This window comes from Barbus barbus (assembly GCF_936440315.1).
Source record: "Barbus barbus genome assembly, chromosome: 2".
NCBI lineage: Eukaryota > Metazoa > Chordata > Actinopteri > Cypriniformes > Cyprinidae > Barbus > Barbus barbus.
Window position 1 is genome coordinate 8709664 of NC_136730.1, and position 23152 is coordinate 8732815.

The window sequence follows — 23152 nt, forward strand, 5'->3', positions numbered from 1 at the left end:
AGCATAGGCTAACTATTATTACTTTATGAATTATGGTTAACACCAACCCCCCCTTTTAAAAAATAAATAAATAATAATAATTTTCTTGAGGGGATATTTTTAAGCATTATAAAGCATTTCCCTCAGAATATCTGTATATCTTAACTTTATACAATACTTCTCGGTTAAATATATATTTCATCCTGAATGTTTGACTTCTCTTCTCTAAAATAAACACTGTTTCTTAATATTATTTAAAAAAAAAAAAAATTACTGATCAGCATTAACTTGAAGTAAGTGTATATTTATATGATTATTCACATCATTATGTCAGATTCAATGCCGTTCTTTTAGCCTACCTTCAGAAAAACGTGAACATGCTTAGAGAGATTTCTAATGCCTAAATGTCTGTACTTGCCCTCACCAACATGGCGACCTGTGGACGTTCCCACGCAGAACGAGTCGCCTTTAAATGACGCAGTTTGTGAGCGCACATGAGATGAGAGCAGCACTGCAAAGACAGCGATTTAGAGGTAGATTACTCTTCATCTTTGTAATTCTGCTATTCACAGTTATCACTGTTATATAAGACATTTTACAACGTATGTCGGCATGCTCGTTTAAAGGTGCCCTGATGTTTTGCCTTAGTTTAATGGACATACTCTGAAAACAGCTGATGTTTGTCAGCTTATTGATATGTAGTTATGTTAGGTGTAGTACCGTGATACAATAAAATGACTGTCAATATATTTGTAATTATATGGACAGTCTCACGAGGCAGTGTCATGAGCTCTTGACTGTCAACTGAGAAAAGTGACAGTGTGTGCATGTTTATGTGGTTTATGAGGACACAAATTTGTATAATGACATGGGTATGACAGAGGTATTACAATATGAAGGTGGTTTATGAGGACACTGCCTATGTCCCCGTAAGTCAAAAGTCTTAAAAAACATACTAAATGGTGTTTTTTTGAAAATCTAAAAATGCACAAAGTCTCCTGTGAGGGCTAAGTTTAGGTGTAGGGTTGGTGTAGGGCAATAGCACACACAGTTTGTTCAGTATAAAAACCATTACGCCTATGGAGAGTCCCCATAAACCACAAAAACCAACATGTGTGTGTGGCTTTAAACTTGTTTGTTTGAGTAGTCGTTGGAATTCCGATTCATTTAAGTGACTCGATTCATTTGACTCGGTTCACTTGAAAGATTCGCTCACTGACCAGTGTGTCCCCATTTCAAAGTCTTCTTTATTGTCAATTCTGCCACATATACAGCACATGCATACAGAAAATTGAAATTGTGGTGTTCTCAGAAACCTTAGCCTATTACTCACGCAAATGGGGACACACTGGTCAATTTTGAAGCATTCACTTAAGAAGTTCTTCAGTGTCATCTTATTATCCTTTATTGAAATCTGCGTACCTGCTATTAAAAGGCTCCTGAAAAAGCTTATAAGCATCTTCCCCTCAAATGGCAACAAAACAAATTTGTAATTGTCATTTTTTGTTCTATTTATCAACCAAGTACAACTTTTTCAAGCCCAAATAAATTATGAATTTCAACTACATTGTATATTCTATACTGAATAAAACCATTTGTTTCGTTGTTGCTGATCCAGGACACTAAATGGCCACCGATATGGCCGATACACCTGCTGTGCAAGAGAGCAGCCATGAATGTGCAAAGGATGAAAATGAGACGGGACAGACTGGAGAAACTGAAACACTGTCTAAAAGACAGAGGAAGAAACTTCTTAAGAGTCAACAATGGGAAGAACAGAGAGAACTTCGCAAGTAAGCTGTGTAATTTTATTATTTATGCACTATTATAGTATTTATTAATATTTTGATTATTTAGCTTTTGTTTGCATATTTTACGTTTTTATTTTAGTTTTGGTTATGTGCTTTTGTCATATTTTATATATTTTTTGTCATATTTCTATATAGATTTAATAATTTATTTTTAGTTCAGTTTTATTCATTTTAGTACTTTATCTTTTATGTCAGTTAGTTATCAAGGCAACATTTCTAATGTTCTAAAAAAAAATGTAATGTAATATTTTTGTTGTTTTATTTAAGCTTTGTTTTAATTGATTTAAAAAATGTAAAAAGTTCCAAAAATTACACTGCAAGTAAGCATCGAAAATGATGAAACGCAAAGTAAAACTGTTTTCTCTATTACAGTTTCTGCTGATAGTCTTTTATCTGATACGTGCTTTAATTCTCACTTGTTTATGTAAAGACAGAAACGGAAAGAGAGAAAACAGCAGAGGAAGCTGGAGAGACAAGCGCAGGCTGAAGACGGAGTGGAGTGGACAGGAAAGAAGCGTTTGCGCAGGTCGGCAGAGCCCAGCTCTCTCAGACTGGTCATAGACTGCAGCTTTGATAACCTCATGGTGCTCAAGGTAAGACGAAGCCCAGTGCTTTTTAATTGCCATTATAATAACATCAACTTCAGTCATCAATTTAATAAATAAATTTGCATGATGCATTGCATTGTTTACAGAAACACAAAATTACATCTTTAAAGTTCAGTCGCTGAATTTAATTAAGCTTACTTTTTCCTGTTGCCTAGGATGTAAAGAAACTTCATAAGCAGATTCAGAGGTGCTATGCTGAGAACAGACGCACATTGCATCCTGTACAGGCAAGTGTTTCCCTCAAATAGATATAATATATAAAATGTGACCTTTAAGATCAATCTTAAAGGTGAGCGTTCAGTTAACACTACTGTTTCACATTCTCAGTTTTACCTTACAAGTCATGACGGTCAGTTAAAGCAAGTCATGGATGAAATTAACAAAGGCTGGGTCAACTGGAAGGTAAGATGTGAAACAGCACTACTAATAATGAATATTACAAATATTTATCATTTTGTTCAGATGTTTTAAATGTAATTTCACAAAAACAATACAATCTATTATTTTTAAATAATCAAATCATGTGTATTTTTGGCTTGTGTATACAAAATGCATATCTGCAACTGGCATTTTCAAAGATTTACATGGATTTATAATAAATATATAATTCAATGTTCCTCTTATGCTTTTGTGTTGACAATATTTTGTACATCGTTGAGCCCATGCATCACCCACACAAAAAAACTCATTAGTTCTGCTAAAATCATGAGTCAAAGTTTGCAGCGCTAGAATGAGTGAATTTGAGCTATGAATGTTGGATGATGGAAAGCAATGCTTTTAAAGCATCTCATCTAAATTTCAATGTGGTGTAGGATGTCCATTTCAAGCCTGATGCATTTCATAAAATCATGAAGAAGGAGGACCTAGTCTACCTCACCTCTGATTCGCCCAATGTGCTACAAGAACTGGATGAGAACAAAGCCTATGTGATTGGAGGTCTGGTGGACCACAACCACCATAAGGTGAGTGACTAATGAGAACTAAAAGAGGAAATTTACCCTACACCATCACTAAAAAAGATACAAAACTGTCATTGGGGAGAAACCCTTTCAAAATGTTTTTAAGGGGTAAACAAGGTACAAAGATGTAACTTTTTGGTTTTATACCTTATAGTACTGCCTCAGTGACAGCTTTGTACCTTTTCTTCTGAAAGTGTAGGTCAGTAAAAGGGCAGCGTAATATTTACCTTCCAATCATGATGTTGTTGTACAGGTCCTTCTCAAAAAATTAGCATATTGTGATAAAGTTCATTATTTTCTGTAATGTACTGATAAACATTAGACTTTCATATATTTTAGATTCATTACAACACAACTGAAGTAGTTCAAGCCTTTTATTGTTTTAATATTGATGATTTTGGCATACAGCTCATGAAAACCCAAAATTCCTATCTCAAAAAATTAGCATATCATGAAAAGGTTCTCTAAACGAGCTATTAACCTAATCATCTGAATCAACTAATTAACTCTAAACACCTGCAAAAGATTCCTGAGGCTTTTAAAAACTCCCAGCCTGGTTCATTACTCAAAACCGCAATCATGGGTAAGACTGCCGACCTGACTGCTGTCCAGAAGGCCATCATTGACACCCTCAAGCAAGAGGGTAAGACACAGAAAGAAATTTCTGAACGAATAGGCTGTTCCCAGAGTGCTGTATCAAGGCACCTCAGTGGGAAGTCTGTGGGAAGGAAAAAGTGTGGCAGAAAACGCAGCACAACGAGAAGAGGTGACCGGACCCTGAGGAAGATTGTGGAGAAGGACCGATTCCAGACCTTGGGGGATCTGCGGAAGCAGTGGACTGAGTCTGGAGTAGAAACATCCAGAGCCACCGTGTACAGGCGTGTGCAGGAAATGGGCTACAGGTGCCGCATTCCCCAGGTCAAGCCACTTTTGAACCAGAAACAGCGGCAGAAGCGCCTGACCTGGGCTACAGAGAAGCAGCACTGGACTGTTGCTCAGTGGTCCAAAGTACTTATTTCGGATGAAAGCAAATTTTGCATGTCATTCGGAAATCAAGGTGCCAGAGTCTGGAGGAAGACTGGGGAGAGGGAAATGCTAAAATGCCTGAAGTCCAGTGTCAAGTACCCACAGTCAGTGATGGTCTGGGGTGCCATGTCAGCTGCTGGTGTTGGTCCACTGTGTTTTATCAAGGGCAGGGTCAATGCAGCTAGCTATCAGGAGATTTTGGAGCACTTCATGCTTCCATCTGCTGAAAAGCTTTATGGAGATGAAGATTTCATTTTTCAGCACGACCTGGCACCTGCTCACAGTGCCAAAACCACTGGTAAATGGTTGACTGACCATGGTATTACTGTGCTCAATTGGCCTGCCAACTCTCCTGACCTGAACCCCATAGAGAATCTGTGGGATATTGTGAAGAGAAAGTTGAGAGACGCAAGACCCGACACTCTGGATGAGCTTAAGGCCGCTATCGAAGCATCCTGGGCCTCCATAACACCTCAGCAGTGCCACAGGCTGATTGCCTCCATGCCACGCCGCATTGAAGCAGTCATTTCTGCAAAAGGATTCCCGACCAAGTATTGAGTGCATAACTGAACATAATTATTTGAAGGTTGACTTTTTTTGTATTAAAAACACTTTTTTTTTTATTGGTCGGATGAAATATGCTAATTTTTTGAGATTTTGGGAATTTTGGGTTTTCATGAGCTGTATGCCAAAATCATCAATATTAAAACAATAAAAGGCTTGAACTACTTCAGTTGTGCTGTAATGAATCTAAAATATATGAAAGTCTAATGTTTATCAGTACATTACAGAAAATAATGAACTTTATCACAATATGCTAATTTTTTGAGAAGTATCTATCTAACAAAACTACCAAACTTGCATGCCCTGCTTGCAAGGAGATAAAGATTTTATTTTGAGCTTAATATACAATGACATTTGTCGTAATGTTTTTATGTTGAGGTCATTAAAAGCTTCACCTAAGCTCTTGGTTTTGGGGGATTCAAATGCTTTATTACAGGGAATCACATTTGGTCGAGCCCAAGAGCTTGGCATTGCTCATGCTCAGCTTCCGCTGGGCAGTTTCGTCAAGATGAATAGCCGCAAGGTGCTGGCCGTCAATCACGGTGAGATTCCCTCTCTCTAGATATCCTTTCAAATGACACTTCCTCTGTAATATACTAATTTTAAGTTTCCTAGTGGAAATGAACCAATCATTTCCCCCCTTGCCACAGTTTTTGAAATCATCCTAGCATTTCTGGAGAAACGAGACTGGCAGGAAGCTTTCTTTACCGTTCTGCCACAGAGGAAGGGAGCTGTGCCAGTGGACCAGGAGAACAAACTCGGAGAGGGCAATGATGAGGAAGACTCTGATGAAGACTCGGACACAGAATCTCAGAAAAGAGAATGGACTCAAAGGACCAATCAGAAAGCAAACAGGAAGAACACAAATCTGTGCTAAACCAGTCAGATTCCAGCGACTGAAACACAGCTTGGAGATATGTAACATTTAAGATGTTTCATGTTTTTGGCAATTTTTTTACTTTTATGTTTTTTAATTATTATTTAAAAATATCTCAGTTTGAGATTTGATATGCTTCATGCAAAGGTTTGGACTTGAAGGTGTTTTTGTTTAAACAAATTTCACGACAGAAAAATAATAATAAATAAAATGAGAAATTGACCCTTTTTTTTAGACTTTTCCATTTAAAAACAAAAAACAAACAATAATGTATAGATCTTATGATAAAAAAAATTACAAAATTTCTTATTTAATAATAATGAGCTTTTTGTTCATTGTGAACATTTAATATTTGATCTGCTCGTTTTAATCCCATAAATTAATACTGATGACTAAAGTGTATATTTGGTACAATATTTCTTAAATCGCAGTCCTGTACTGAACAGAATTTAAAGAAAATGTCTAAGTAATGTTTTCTTTTGACTAACTAAGAAACAGACTCTGCATATTATCTGCTTTTGATGTTCTGCCACAGTGGGATTTGTACTTGTGGGCCAAGAGAACAAGCTCGGACACGGCAAGACTCAGATGTAAGCCATCCAATCTCAGAAAAGAAAAAGACACAAAGGACCAATCAGAGAGCAAAAGGGAGGTACATAAAACTCAGATTCCAGTAAGAGAGAAAACAGGGCAAATCTTGAGCTTAAGTAGTTTTGTAATTTGTAGCTGTCGTAGGTTTTTTTTTTTTTTTTTCATCTTTATTTTCAGGTTAATGAAATATCACTTGAGCATTTAAGATGCTAAAGTATTTTAAAGCAAACTTGATGAGGAATTTTCCTTTTCAGTCTCAGACATTTAGATCTTAATGCGTATGAATGCAGTGATGGTCTGCATACATAATTGTATTTTACCTATTGTTAGTAATCTAATAATCTGCATCAAGAAAAAAAATATTATATCAGCTAATAAACCTAAATGTAGAACTCATTAACGTAGAGTTAAATGTTCAAATACTGATTATTGTAAATCAAGCTAATGTATAAGTATGTAAACATGTTTCTGTTTTTGAAGTTTATCATTGTATTTGAAAAATACTCAAAGAGTCCCCTAGATGTCACTATACACCTACACCCGATTTCATAAAAAGTAAAATATTAGTTTGATTAAATGAAAAATTTAAAGGCATGATTAGGTTTAATAGAAATCTCTTACTATTCTTGATTCAGTTCATTATTTTCGTAATATATATTGATTATTTTTTTCAAAGGATTTTTTCTTTCCTTTCAAATAGTTTTTCAAAGTTCTTAATTGGCATGGCAGTTTCATGATATTAGCACAGCATCACAGACTGATTTTATTAGTATTAATTCTATTTTTATGAAACAAAATTAAAGACCAAACATTAATAACATTTTGGGGAAATTCAAAGCATCTTATACTTTTATAAACAGAAACGCTACTCACAGAGAAGCTTTCCTCATCGTGAATAACTGTCTTTTTCAGCTCAAAACCCTTTGGAACACTATTCCGTTGAACTCTGTACAAGTGCCTGAGGCTTTAACTGTTTTCAGGAGGGAGAACAGGTTTACAGATTTTGGTGCTCCCTTTCCTTTAGGCCAAGAATGCAACCAGATACAGTACATCTGGTAGATTGCACATGCTTATTATGTCACCACACTTGCGAAAATGAATCAGATACGCTGTTTTGTAGCTATAGTTTATCCAGCAGAATCTTATTGGATATTGGGAAATCTTTAACAGAAACAACACCACTTTTATTGGAGTGATGCCTGGTTACTGGACAGTTTAAGCAAATCACAAAGCTGGCTGTAGGACTTCTCGGGAAGTCGTGGCCTAATGGTTAGAGAGTTGGACTCGTGATCCAAAGGTTGCGGGTTCGAGTCTCCGGCCGGCAGGAATTGTAGGTGGGGGGAGTGAATGTCCAGCGCTCTCTCCACCCTCAATACCACGACTGAGGTGCCCTTGAGCAAGGCACCGAACCCCCAACTGCTCCCTGGGCGCCGCAACATAAATGGCTGCCCACTGCTCCGGGTGTGTGTTCACGGTGTGTGTGTGTGTTCACTGCTGTGTGTGTGCACGTTGGATGGGTTAAATGCAGAGCACGAATTCCGAGTATGAGTCACCATACTTGGCTGAATGTCACTTCACTTCACTTCTTTACATTTTAACAGATTTGTAAAATCTTGTTAAAGTTAATCAGAGACAAATGATGAACTATGTTCTGAAAGATCTGGTACGAACCTGTAAGAGGGTTTTAATTGGTATAGAATTGGTATAGCTTATTCGTTTTAAATTTGAGAAGAAATTAAAATAAGATTCATTTACACAGTTCTTAGCGTTCAGTGTCTCTTTGATTTTATCTGAGGTAATGGTAATCACATGTTACCTTAACCCTTGTGTTCTTCACAAAAACATTATGGCAGAAAAAAAAAACTGTTAAAGTGAACTCGACCATTAAAGATCTCAAATGATTAAGCAATTACAGAATATTAAACCAGTAGCTAGACTGAATCATCAGATTGGGAAGAAACACCCGGATTAAAAACTGGAAAGTTGAGTTAATGTTGAGCGCGTAAGAACATGTGCGCGACTGCGCAGTGGAGAGCTGCATTTTCCAACAGGTGTCTGTAAGAAAAGTTCTTCTCTCAGAGCATTTTCACGCAATTTCAGCCCGAGCGTCGGAAGAATAATGGAAATACTTCGGGTGTTCTCAACATGTCGTAGATCTTAAAATAAGACGAAAACACCATAAACTGGAGTAAAACTTTTGTGCGCTCCGGTGAGGATTTACGCATGGAGAGACGTTCACTCTGTATGGATATAGTGCATAAACGTTCATTTTTTGGACTTCAAATGAATTAATCCTTACATTTATTCTGAACGAAGAGTGATTTCGTTTTTCTGCGCTGGATCTCCACCTGCTCTTTATATATGGGAGTCTCCTGTTCTCTCCAACATCTCCCCACTGACATCTGTGACCGATTGGGCTGATTGGGAACACAACTAGCTCTTGAGATGGACACTGTTTTCGTATACTAATAATGACAATCGCATTTAGATCGCCAAACTGATAACCTGGACTCAGCTGAAAGTCTGAACTGGTGGACGATGAAGACAGTTTCATATATTCTTGCTGCGTGGATCATCTGGAACTCAGGTGAGACATTTTAAATAGCCTATCATAAATACACCGCGAGTGCAATTGGAAACATTTGGGGTTAAACGTTTAGGAAAAGGGCTTCACAACACGTTTACGGTTGTCTGATATTACAGGAAGAACTGGTTCTGATGACAAACTGCGAGTGTGATTCAGTGTGACAGACAGGCGCTCCCTGCTCGCGCTCACACAGTGTCTTGCGTCTCAAGGAGTGTTTTATGTGTTGAAGTTGTGAGAATAAGGGTGTGATGAATTTGAGGGTGTTGTCAACGTTACTTACATTTTTGAGTGTTTTTGCTGGCATAAGAGCTGTTCATAGAGTTGTGTGTTGATGCAGGGTCAGTTGGTCTGAGTACATGATGTAACGTGATTTATATACATTATAATATTTTGCTGTATCAACATCCTCTGCTGATCCTAGAACAACATTCCTACTGTGATATTAGGGTTTAAGGTTATGGCCTCGAACAACAATCCAGTCAAGTTATTTTGAGATTTGAGACCGATATTGTTTTTAATGACCATTATTGTAGGTTTTAATCATTGTAAGGTGCTTAAAAGTTCAGTTTCTCCAGACAAGCAGTCTTATTACTGTTAACAGATTATGACCAATTTCCAACCCTGGATAGATATTGAACATATTTCTGATTAAAAAATCAATTTCTGAGTAAAAATGTTTTCAAAAGTGTATAAAATTAAAGCACCGATTACATATTAATTAGAAAAGTGTGAATATTAGTAAAAATATTAGTCAGACCAATTAAGTCTTTCTCTGCCATAATTGCCCCCTGATATTAGAGGTAGGGTTAGATGACAAATGGCAGTCCTTAAGGATGTTGACTCAGGATTTTGTCACACTGGGATAAATCATGTTGTGTGACACAGTGACAGGGGATCCATGCCACAAATCTTGTCGACAAGCTTGTGTCTGAGAGGCTTGTCAATACGCTTCATTGATGTAATTCTGTAGTCTTTGCAAACTGGACAATTGACTGCCGTGGCCTAATGGTCAAGGATCTGGGTTACTGACATAAAGTTCAAGCTAGAGAGAGTGACTCAGAAACTCAAGAAAATTATGGGGATTATAGCCACATCACTGCCCTGAACTCTGATCCCAAAGCACGTGAAAAGTGCTTAACACTCAGTTTCTCCAGGCAGTGAGTCCCATTAAGAGTTAATTTATGACTGATTTCTGCAGATTACTTGTTACTGCAAATAACAATAAATATAATATATTTCTTATTCATATATGAACCTTATCAACTTAAAGTATGCAATAGATGTCCGTACTTTTATGTATTTTTTAATGTATTGTAATTGTGCTTGAAATTGCAAATTACATATTGCACTTTATTTTTATTTTATAATTTTAATAAAATATATTATTAAATGTATTTAAATGTAAATGTTATAGTTCGACTTATATTCACTCAACTTTGCATGCATGCATGTGTTTTGTATGTGAATGTTTGCTTATGCTCGTCTGCTTCCCAAAAGTAATTAGCCCTGAGACACATAACGAGTTGAGCAGCATATCTAACTCTCGTCCACAAACGCTCTTCCAGAGACCTGTTTGTTTCTCACCCCTCTTCCTTTCTTTTATTTTGTTATCCATATCTATTCCCATGTCTGCTTTGCCTCTCTGTTCTCTGTGCCAGTTCAATAGAGTGATGAAAAATGAAAGGTTCATGTTACCACCGTACTGAAGGTAACAGATGAACTCAGCCAATGTGGTCCAACTTTTCTTTTACCCCAGGTTTATTTCATAGAGGTATATTTCTCTTAAAGGAGCTATTTCCATTTTTTAAAGCACTGCTTGATATGATATGCTGTATGATATTCATGGGATGGCCTGGATTTTTTTTATTTTTTGTTGTCTGGGCCTTTTACTTATGGCCACATCTAGCCATTCAGTTTGTGATGCCTTAGCTATGAAAGCTACAAGGAACTTGCTGTGCTGAATTTTTCCCAACACTAAATGCAAAACAGAGCTATGCATTGTGAATAATAATATGCAAAAGCGTAACAAATAGTTTTACAACTGCAGGACTAATTCGGTGATGTTGTTTTAGATGTTAAAGGTTAAATTTGCTGACCCTCAGGCCACCCAAGATGTTGATGAGTTTGTTTCTTCATTGGAACAGAGAAATTTAGTATTACATCACTTGCTTACCAATGGATCCTCAGCAGTGAATGGGTGCCGTCAGAATGAGAGTTCAAACAGCTGATATATAATCCACACGACTCCAGACCACGAAATAATGTCTCATGAAGTGAAAAGCAGCATCCAAGAAATAAAGCATTAATCCGTCATTAAACAGTCACTTCTGGTCAAAATGGAGTGCATAACACTTCCTCCAGGGAAAATGTCAATCCCCTGTTGTCCTTCCACATCAAAATCTACCAACATTTTTGTTTTAGAACACCAACATTTGTTTAGAACTGTTTCCGAATCTTTTTGCTTGTAAACAGATCTTGATCTATGCATATTTCACTCCTGATTCAGATGAGACGACGTCATTGAAGCAAGTAATATTATAGATAAATCATATTTTAGCTGGAAGCAATGGTTCAAACATGGTAATGATGAATTTAGATGAAACGCGTAGCTTTTCACTTCACAAGACATGACTTCAGTCCATCAGTTAATGTGGATTACGTGTCACTTGTCAGATTACTTGTTACATATCAGCTGTTTGGACTCTCATTCTGACGGCACCCATTCACTGCAGAGGATCCATTGGTGAGCAAGTGATGTAATGCTAAATTTCTCCAAATCTGGTCCAATGAATAAACAAACTCATCTACATCTTGGATTGCCCATGGTTGACTGAATTGTCAGCAAATGTTTAATTTTGGGTGAACTATTCCTCTAATAACACTTAATGAACAACTTCCAACAGAGTTCATCTGTTAGAATTAATTTATTTTGTCATATTGCTGTTGCCACCATTTAAAAAAAAAAAAAAAGAGGCATCTTGAGTGTCTTATTTTATTTGATTAAAACGGTTCGCTCTCTCTTTGTGTCTTCCAGCAGCCTGTGTAAGTGGAGAACAAAAACATTTTGTGGAGCCCTCTGAGTCCCCCTGGGCTCTGCAGTCTTTGGCAGAGGAGGAAACGCGTTTACCCTGTCGATTCAATGTATCGAACAGTGAGATTAAGGTGGTGCAGGTGATGTGGATTCGAGAAAACTCAAATGGAGGTGAAGAACAGATTATCACTGCTCATTTCAGTGAAGGCCAGACAGGTAAAACTAACTTATTTTTGTCTATTACTTCACAGACAGAAACTGTTTCACATTTTTCCGAATGTAATTATTATATTCTTTCATTTTACTAATATTATCACCAAAGAAAAATTATTTTTTTAACCTCATGGTGTTACTTTCCATTTCTTTGTAATTATTTTGAAGTTTAATCACAATTGCTGTATGAGAATGGTTTCAAACTAAATCCTATACCATTTTTTTCCACTGTGGACTTCTCTAGCTAAAACAATATCCTCTATAGGCAGCTCTGAGTCATTTCAAAAATGTTATCAGTTCTGCAGGGTTTAATCTTACTTTTGGCTGTTCCTTGACTGTACTGTAACTATACTTATATTGTACTTGTGCTTTCAGTTCTGTACTCATTTTGCATTCATTTACACTGAATCATTAACCAGATGTTTTTTGGGGTTTTTTTCAGTTCGCTTTTGTAAAAATAACTTTTCATAGAGGAGACATTAGTACAGAATTTCTCCATTTTTGTTTCTTGAGAAATGGAAGTTTTGGTGTTTGCTTCATTCTTTTTTGTATGCTTCACAAAACCGAATCTTACTGTCACATTTCCTTCTGTTTCTCTCTTGCAGAATCCCCTGCGTACACAGGGCGTGTTCGATTCGCAACCAGCGACCCAATAGCAGACTCTACTCTGATTCTCATGGGCACACGCTCTGCAGATGAGGGCAAATACATCTGCAAAATCGCCACCTTCCCAGCTGGAACCTTTGAGAGACAGATTTTGGTCACAGTGTGGAGTGAGTACATTTATCATGGCTACATGTGCAAACTGAAGACGGCAAACTTTTGTCAAGCAAAACTCTGTGACTGTTCATATTTTATATATTAGCACAGTGGAAGATCACCATAAACCACTTTTGGTTTTTTCAGCATACACTCTGGGCGAGATTGTATCTAATTTTGGTCAAGAACTGCCAACTTAAACAGGAAAAAGTTGTCTGACTAAAACCTGCCCACAGACTGCTGTGAAACCATCAGAGAAGCTTTGTGTCCGCTCACAAACCTTTTGTCATGGAAGTATTATTTCAGTGCTTTTGCAAGCAAATGTGAAGTTTCTTGTGGGAATCCTGCAATCCTGCAAAAAAAAAAGTTTCTTAACTACTTTCTCTCTCCCTTTTTTTGCACATTTTGCAAGTGAATGAAAAATGTTTTACGAGACAATGCAAAAGCAATGAAATTTAATTGTTCCTTCCATATCATACCCCCCCCCCCCCATCACCATGTCCCCTTAGGGGCTTCGTAGAGAGTTTTTTGAGTCTTATGTATATGCAGTCACACTGCAGCAGTTAGCGATAAAGCCCTCAGTGATACAGGACAAGGATAACATGAGCCTTTGATTTTTTTTTGTCATTTCATTCAACGTCCCATTCATGTACTGAGAAAACCCGTTAACCACAAAGCTACCACTGCTATGATGTATACAGTTATTGTTCTCAAAATAATACACAAGCATTGTCTGCGTCAATGGGAGTGATGATGGACGTATTTGCCTGACAGTGTTCATTGTTGCTGCAATTACAAGATCATATAATAGCTGCTGTTTTCTCCTTCAGAAGTATTATTTACGGTTGTGTTCAAGCAGCCTGTTATAAACAGGAGAGCAAACAGGGAAGTCTCACTTTAGAAAATGTCATAAATTAGATGCTGGTAAAATAATACTGTCAGTACTTCATTGTAAAGTTTAAATCCTATTTATCATGTTTGTATTTGCCATTTATCATGCATCTGTCATTTCATTTCACAGCTAAACCCATTACGTCCCTGCAACCGTTCACCCTGGTTGAGGGCCAGTTATTCCGGCCGGCCGCTATATGCCGTTCGGTGGCTAAGCCGATGGCAGGCCTCTCCTGGGACACCGATCTCGCAGGTCAGAGTCAGAACCGTAGCTCAGATGGTGAGGTGGCCTCTATCCAGTTTTCTCTCCACCCTCTCCGTAACATGAACGGGCAGAAGCTGGACTGTCTGGTCTGGCATCCATCGCAAAAAGGCCCAATGAGGATCTCCAATAACCTTGTAGTACACTGTGAGTCCTGATTTACACTTATTATAAATGTATATGGGTCATAAGTTATGTTTATGAGAAAATGTAAAACTAATAAAAATCATCCTGTTCAAAATTAGCATGAGCTGAATTAATTCAGTACAACAAATGCTTTTATTTATACTTATAAAAGTACTTTAAAAAAATCAATTTCTTTAATAATATATCATTTTATTAAAAAATAAATAAAAACATATCCATTATAGTAATAATAGTGTTTTATAATTACCTTTTCACTACTAAAAACTGGGAAGAGGAGGAATATTCTTAATTATGTCCTTAATTGTCATTTATCACTTACTCAAAATATATTTTCTTATTTCGTACACTATAAAAACATGCTGGGTTTAACAACAACCATTTCTGGGTTATTTGGCCACACAAATATTGGACAGAACACATGCTGGGTCATTATGTAGGGTTGGGTTAAATATTTGACGCACGACAGAATTAGAGGCAACAGTAATAATCAAAAGGTGAACATTTATTAATAATCAAGAACACCCATGGACAAAAATATAAGACAAAAATGTGCTTTCTCTTCAGAATAATTTGTAATGTTGTCCTTACTGTTGTATGATTGATGTATTATTGCGCCACAAGTTTTATACGTCACTGCCTGGATATGACTCAAATCTAGAAATCATGAAAACAATTGTGAATTTTATAATGTGAATGTAAAACACCTTTAGTGTTTACCCAGCTTGTGAAATTTAAATATGATGAAACTGTTGTTTCTTCTACATGCTGTATGTGACTTCCCTCAGATGTGTTGTGGCATGTGGACATCTGTTTATTGTATTAATCGATACTATGACTACATTGTTTCCCTCTGATTCGTCACTACTGCTGCGGTCATAATAATGTCTTTGCTTTGGTTGAGTGAAAGAAACTTTAAAGCAATAGTTCTCTCAGAATCAAAATTCAGTCATTGTTTAGTCACCTTCTTGCGTTTAGAAACCCATTTGGTGTGTCTACTTCTGTGGAACTCAAATTGAAAAATTGTCAAGAATATCCTTGTTCTTCTTGTTGTTGTTTTTTCCCCAATTCAGTTACAATGAATAAGAACCGGAACTTTCAAACATCAAAAAAGATGCAAAAGCACCATAAACCAAATAGTCTGAAACCATATAGTTTTGTGTAAAGAATAGCCTTAAATCTTTCATCTATGATAATGAAAGAGTTAACAGTGTCTGTGAGGATGTGCTTTTGAGTCTGAACTTTTCGATGAATCCATTCATTCGGTTCACAGAGTTAATCTGAATGATTCATTCACAAATCGGACGTATTTGGTTCTGTTTGCAACTCAGTGATCTAGTGCAACATCTTACTAGAATGGAAGATTATCAGTTAAATTTATATATGCATCATTTTATGATATTTATGGTGCTTTAACAAGATTTTTAAAGCTTGAAAGCCCCAGTCCTCATTCTATATGCATTGAAAAACTAAGTTCCACAGTGGAAAGTCAGTCATATGGGTTTCATTTAATTGCACCAAATTTTAATAATTCAAACATATGCATGTCTCATAATGCCAATATTAGAGTTTATACCATGTCAACAAAAGGATCAGGTGAACTTATTGGTCAAACGGAAAGTTCATCACAGGTTCAAACAAGAGGCTGAAAAGTGAATTAGACACCCCTAATTGTAAAATCTTTTCATTTGTGTGTTCTTGTGTACGTACAGACCCTCCGAATGCATTGATATCTGGCTATGAGGACAACTGGTATGCTGAAATGCAAGAAGCCGCGCTGCAGTGCAGCGGTCAAGGAAATCCAGAACCTCAGAGATTCAACTGGACGAGGTAAAACTGCCTGTCTACCTGCATCTTTCAGTTTGTTTGTTTGTTCATCTTTCTGTAAGCCTGTCTTGTCAGTTTAATTCTGTTTTGGTTGGCTTCTCTATCAGCATGCCTGAGTAATCTCTAGGTGTGGACAAGAAGGTTGTGGCCTAAATTCATGAGTGCATTTTAATCCACTCTATCAGATAGATAGAATCTTAAGAAGTAATACTGACACTGAGAGGTCATTGAAATACACAACAGTTGTTTTTGCATTCGTGAACAATAATTAGTCAGTCACACACCTATTTTTCGGCATTTTTCAGTATGAGTGACTAAGGGGGTGTAGACATTTAGATGATCACGCAATTCCTGAGACAAACATTCTCTGGTTTTCTCCTCCTCTCTGCCTCGAGTGGTGAAACCTGTTCTCTGGCTGGTCGGTGTGAATGCAAAGTAAATGAAATTACTGTGGCCTGGTGTCGTGTTGCAACTTGTGCAGCAAACAGACAGAGTGCATTTTCACACGGAGGGAAAGAGCGGGGGATGAGAAATGACTGGTGAGGGGGAGATGAGTAGGTTTATGACGATGGAGTCAGGAAAATTTGCCTGCGTGCTTGTGTGTGTCATGGGATGAATCTTACCACTGTCCACATGCAAATTGCACCATACTGTATGAAAAACACGGAACTTATAGTTCCTGGTATAAGATGTGGACAAAGTTCTTATTGTCTACGGAAACACTGAGTGGGCCTATTATTGGTCTTAGCTAAATAAATAGGCTTAACAGCTTTTTAAAAAGGCCAGAAATGCACTTGGCTGAACTAAAAACTAAATCAAAAATCTGTTTTTATGTACAGAATCCTTCAGTATAGGTTCAGTTGTTTTCACAGTACAGTTTGGGGTCAGTAACACTTGAAAAATGAATATTTTTATTCAGCAAGGACACATTTTATTTATCAAAAGTGACAGTAAAGACATTTATAATGTTACAGAATATTTCTGAAATTTCTATTCATCAAAGTACCCTGAAAGGCAGTAAAACTGTTTTCAACACTGATAATAATAAGAAATTTTTTTGAGCGGCAAACCAGCATATTGGAATGATAGAAGGATCATATGTGGACCACAAAACCAGTCGTAAGTGTCAATTTTTAAAAAAGTGATTTATACATCACAGCTGAATAAATAAGCTTTCCATTTGATGTATGTTTTTTTAGGATTGGACAATATTTGGTCGAGATATAACGAGGGTGCAATCTGGAATCTGAGGGTGCAAAAATATCTAAATATTGAGAAAATCACCTTTAAAGTTGTCCAAGTTCTTAGCAATGCATATTACTAATCAAAAATTAAGTTTTGATATATTTACAGTAGGAAATTTACCAAATATCTTCATGGAACATGATCTTTACTCAATGTCCTAATGAAAATAGATAATTTTGACCCATACAATGTATTTTTAGCTGTTGCTACAAATATACCCGTGCGACTTCTGACTGGTTTTGTTGTCCAGGGTCACATATTAGAATGATTTCTGAAGGATCATGTTCTGGTATCAAGGACATTTTAAGTTAATGTTGTGTTAAAAATTAAGCATTAGTCATTTGTTATATGTAGAATCCTAGACTATACATTCTGTTGTTTACAATGTCTATTTTTGATTGAGGGATTAAATCATATTTCGTTGTTCACACAGGAAAGATGAAGCTCTACCAGAGGGTGTGACTGTGGAAGGAGGCACGCTGCGCTTTTCCAGGCCCCTGAGCTTGACAGATCAAGGAGTTTATGTCTGCACCACCACCAATGAGGTGGGATCTGGAAAAGCTGAGATTCAAATAAATATATCAGGTGTGTATCCCACTGGAAACCCTTCACCCAGGTTAAAGTGCAATGCAAAGTGCTGTCATCTAGTGAAAATAATATGCAACTTCATATCACATAATCTATCGAACTGAGAGAATATTTCATCCAAAAATGAAGATTCTGTCACCGTTTATTCACCCTCACGTCATTCCAAACCTGCATGATTTTTATTTTATTTTTGTTCTATCTGTGGAATGTAAAAGGAGATGTTAGGCAAAATGTACTAGCTGTTCTTTTCCATAAAGTCATTGTCTAAAAGAACAGAAACAAAAAAGCACCATAAAGAAGTCTGACTCATTCACACAAATGATGACAGGACTGTTGTAATTGAATACAGTTGTAATTGAATGCACAAGTTCATAAGTTTTGTTGCATGTTTCTTTCAGAGTTGGCTCCGATTAACGCACCAGTGAACTACTTGATGATGATGATTATTGCTGGTGTTGCTGCAGTGATTGTTCTCATTCTTGTCATAGTGATAATTTCAGTAAATCGCTACTATAAGCGCAAAAATCAACAACTGGCAATAGAGCTGGTTGCAAAAAAGTAAGAAGATTTGTCTTTCTTTCTGAACATAGAATAATTTACATGACTGGTCTGAATATGAGAATTCCTGCAAACCTGTACTTCAGTCTGTGTCTGTCTCACTCTCTTTGTAAGGGAGGAAATCAGCACCCTGTCAAGACAAGCCTCATTTAGGAGAGTCAACTCGGGGAGCACAGACAACAGATACTCGGTAATAATACATATATACACACAAAAAAAATGTTTATCGATAATACAAGGTTTGGGGTCAGTAGGATTTTTTAAATGTGTTTTAAAGACGTCTCTTATACTCACCAAGACTGTATTTATTTGATCAAAAATGTAAAAACAGTAATACTGTGAAATATTATGGAAGTGTTTTTTTTTTTTTTTTTTATCTTAATATGTTTTAAAATGTAATTTATTCCTTGATGGCAAAGATGAATTGGTACATATGCTGATTTGGTGCTCAAGAAACATTTCTCATTATTATCCATATATATTAATATTTTTGTGGAAACTGATACTTTTTTCAGGATTCTTTGATGAATATAAAGTTCAAAAGAACAGCATTTATTTGATATTGAATTTTCTTGTAACATTATAAACGGTCACATTTGATCAGTTTAATGCATTCTTGCTGAATAAAAGTATCACTTCTTTATCTTACTGACCGCAAATGGTATGGTAGTGAATGATATGTGTGTGCATATACTGAATATATACTGTTTTATCTATTCAAACTTTATAATCTTTTGTTTATGAAATGTTTTATTTGACAATTTTAGTGTTTTATTTGTTTACTAGTAATATTTTGAGAATTGACATTATCAGATGTAATGACATTCATACTTTTTTAATTAATTTTTTTTTTTTTACTTATGGCTTAAGTATCTCAATTTCCTTTTTTGGGCAACAGCCTATATGCACTCCATTACTGTATGTATATTGCAGTATACTATATCTCCCTCCCTCTCATTTCACTGTCTCTGTCTTCTTTTAAAAGGAAGACAATCATCCTTTAAGAGTTGAAGGGACGATGCGCACAAGTCTCTCTTCACTGGTTTGTCACTCTTTTCATGCATCATTTCAAAAAACACACATATATATATATATATATATATATATATATATATATATATATATATATATATATATATATACCAGTCACATTCTGCAATTGTTCGATATGATATATATATTTATGCAGAACATATCACAATTGAATTTCGTTTTTCTCTCTGACACACACATAAAAACCCAAAACGTTTACTTTCGCAGGATCGTCCTCGCTCCAGGGATAGTCGGTCCACGCTGGGAGGGGTGGACTCACTCGGTCGCCCTGCAATTTATAACACGTCCAGAAGAGGTCGAGACAAACTGATGGACAGAACTGAAAAAGAAGCTCGGTTGATGACGGAGTCTTATGAGATGGACAGTAACGTGTCACAGGTATGAGATAAGTTTCAGAAGTCTGCTTGTGCGGTTGATCTATATTGCCACTTTCACAAATAGACCTTAAACAAATTGGTTTTCTGTTTGTTTTCAACAAATGGTGAATGAAGGCGCTTAACCTTCCTAAAGAAAACGGTGTTCATCTGAAATCAAATGATCACATTTATTTTCTCTTCATTTTATATAAGGTTTGCATTTTTGTAGCCATGTTACTTGCTAAATAATGGTATTTAATAATTATGTGCTAGCTAGTTTGGGACTAAATGTTGGTTTGTAGTTACTGGGAAATGAGAAAATTACATTAATTGTAAAACTGTAGTAATATCCACCCACCATTTATTATAAAAAACTTGTGTTTAAAATTAGCTGCTTTTCATGATTTATTTTTATTTTGTTTATTTTTATCTACAGTTTTACCCCAAATTCCTTGCAAATACTTTAATAAATGTGTGCCGTATTCTACTGTTTTACCCCAAATACGCAAATACCCTAATAAAAACACATTTTGTATTGTTTATGATCTGATACTTAAAGCTAGTACTTAAAGGGTTAGTTCACCCCAAAATGAAAATTCTGTCATTAATTACTCACCCTCATGTCGTTCTAAACCCGTCAGACCTTCATTCATCTTCAGAACACAAATTAAGATGTTTTTGATGAAATCAGAGAGCTATCTGACACTCCATAGACAGCAACGCAACTGAAATGTTCCCAGGTCCAGAAACGCAGTAAATACATCGGTAAAACAGTCCATGTGACATCAGTGGCTCAACTTCAGTTTTGCGACGCTACGAGAATACTTTTTTTTGCGCAAAGAAAACAAAAATAATGTAATTTACTCAACCATTTTTCTCCCCCAAGTTACATCTTCCGCCATTTTGGAGAGTACCTAAGAGCGTTATTTGACGTAATTAGCGTTGTTTACGTTCGGGGGAAAGCGTGCGCATGAACGTAATCTCCGTATTAAACGTTGTTTACGAAGAACGAAAGCAGTGCTTATGCTTTGTGATACTCTCTAAAATGATGTCACATGGACTGTTTTACTGATGTATTTACTACGTTTCTGGACCTGGGAACATTTCAGTTGTGTTGCTATCTATGTAGGGTCAGATAGCTCTCTGATTTCATCAAAAACATCTTAATTTGTGTTGACGAACGAAGGTCTTACGGGCAATTAATGACAGAATTTTCATTTTGGGGTGAACTAACCCTTTAAAGCTTTAGTAACTCAACGGTTTAGTAATGCTAACACAGTTAACATATGCTGTATCAAATAACATATGCTGTATCAAACGCGTTTACATTTATGCTATACAGGAAACCCAACTTCTCCCTCCTCTGCACCCCTCTTCTTATTCAATGGAGCAGGGTGTTGAAATTGTGCGGTCTCGGAACGGCAGCGCCATTCTTCCAGCAGAGGGGAGGCCACAGTCAGGAGGAAGTAACAGAGGGGGCAGCAGAGGGCATAATTCGCCTTTAGTACCCATGTACCCGACTCTTACGGATGAGGAAGAGGAAGATTCTGTTAGCCCTGCGGATTCAGGAGTTCACAGAGGTTTAATGGAGCCTGACGGTTTTGAGAACGGCGGCAGTGAGACAGCCAGTTCTCAGATATCTGAGGCGCTATCCAGTCATTTCGAGCGCACTAACGGCACGCTACGGCCCAAGTCAAAACCCAATAACATCCTGCTCCCGGCCAACACAACACTTTTCCTCTTGCCGCATAGCCCAACTATCCACAAAGCTCAGATCGTTTAGAGTGTGTGTCTGGAATCGTCCATATAAACACAGCCAATATTACAACAGAAGGATGTATTCCTCTGTAATTCCTCTCGGCAAAAAGCTGTGTCTGGACAACTAACCCAAAAATGGATCTTTTGTATGAACTTTTATATGACTACATTCTGAAGGTGGCAAAAACATGGACCGAATGACTATCAGGCCATCATCTAACTCAAACCCGAAAAACAATGCCAACATTACTCAAACAGTCCCTCAAATAATTGTGTAATCTTGAAATGGGACGTTTGAGTATTTTGGGTCACAACATATGTTTCAGGTACAGATTAACTGGAATCTGCCAGAGTTGAGCTCCTCTGTGTGACCAGGAATGTAATTAAGATCTTTTTTTTAATTATTATTATTATTGCAACCTAATGCTTCACTTGAATTGCTGTTGAGGGAGAAAATACTACATGAACTGTTTTCTGGTCAGTTAATCCTTCGCTGTGACGTTTTGACGTTGATGTCTGTAATCCAGAGATGTACAAATGGTGTTCTGACTCTTTTTTTTTTGAATGTATCTGTGTATTATATATTTTGACTGGAAACTACCCACTGCATGAATAGTATTATGAAGTATTGAATACCTTGTTTTGATGGTTCCTGCGTGTTCACAGAATGTCATTCTCATTGTAGGAGTGCCACTGTCATTGTTTACAACATTTATACTTCATTATATGCTAGTGCTTTAAATTTAGTTGTAATAAGCGGGCAGTGTTACCGCAAGCTCCCGAGACACTCTTGTGACCTTTCTATCTAACAAAATATAAAGCCATGGGTCCTGATGGTAACTTTGGTGTATTCAATTCACTGCAGTGTATGAGGGTTATTAAATCAACCCTAATTATACTGCATGCATCTATATTAGATGAATTTCAGAAAACGCAATGTTGACATTATTGTTTGGTGCTTTTCAGCCTAAATTTTACAGCACAATCTGAGGTGTGATAAGAAAAAATGTACCATATCAGCCATAAATAACACCAAAATGCTCAAGTAAAAATGTGGATACTGTGGTATTAGCCACCACTGTCAAAGAATGAATGAATATAACATTTTAATAGGCTAATGTATGATGTTTCACATTATTAACAATAGGTTCAATAATAACTGTATTAACTATGGTATTTTGGTGTAAGCTAGTACCTTGGTACATTTTTATAAACTGTCCCCCTCCGTGCTTGGCTGCTGGTGCAGGAAACACATTTATGAATCATTTTAGGAACGTTTTGGTGTGACTTTTATTTTGTATTTCAACCTTCCTTTAAGTCACAGGAATTCTTTTAACACCACTGTGATTCTGCATAGAACAGCATTGCAATTAAAGTACTCAGTTTTACTGAAACGGCCTCTAAATTTGGAAGAAGATGAAAGAAACCTTTTGATACCTTGGACATAATTTATTTTGTATTCAAA

At 36.6% G+C, this 23152-nt stretch overlaps 1 protein-coding gene across 5 annotated transcripts; it reads left to right on the top strand.

Annotated features, from left to right (window-relative positions):
* Positions 1-401: 401 nt before the first annotated feature.
* Positions 402-23078, top strand: LOC306887694 (tRNA methyltransferase 10 homolog A-like). 5 transcript variants are annotated; one of them, XM_079445652.1, is made up of 11 exons: positions 6280-6414; positions 12040-12249; positions 12852-13019; positions 14027-14305; positions 16015-16132; positions 17808-17959; positions 18361-18520; positions 18635-18710; positions 19506-19562; positions 19781-19951; positions 21272-23078. In XM_079445652.1, exons 2-11 carry the CDS (start codon positions 12177-12179, stop codon positions 21710-21712), a joined length of 1695 nt encoding a protein of 564 aa, XP_079301778.1. In that variant the 5' UTR covers positions 6280-6414; positions 12040-12176; the 3' UTR covers positions 21713-23078. The 5 variants fall into 5 exon arrangements, 4 of the variants coding, with proteins under 4 accessions (XP_079301779.1, XP_079301778.1, XP_079301777.1 ...); XM_079445651.1 differs by having other exon boundaries at positions 6337-6476; positions 12037-12249; XM_079445650.1 differs by lacking the exon at positions 6280-6414 and adding an exon at positions 8437-9002 and having other exon boundaries at positions 12037-12249.
* Positions 23079-23152: the final 74 nt, after the last annotated feature.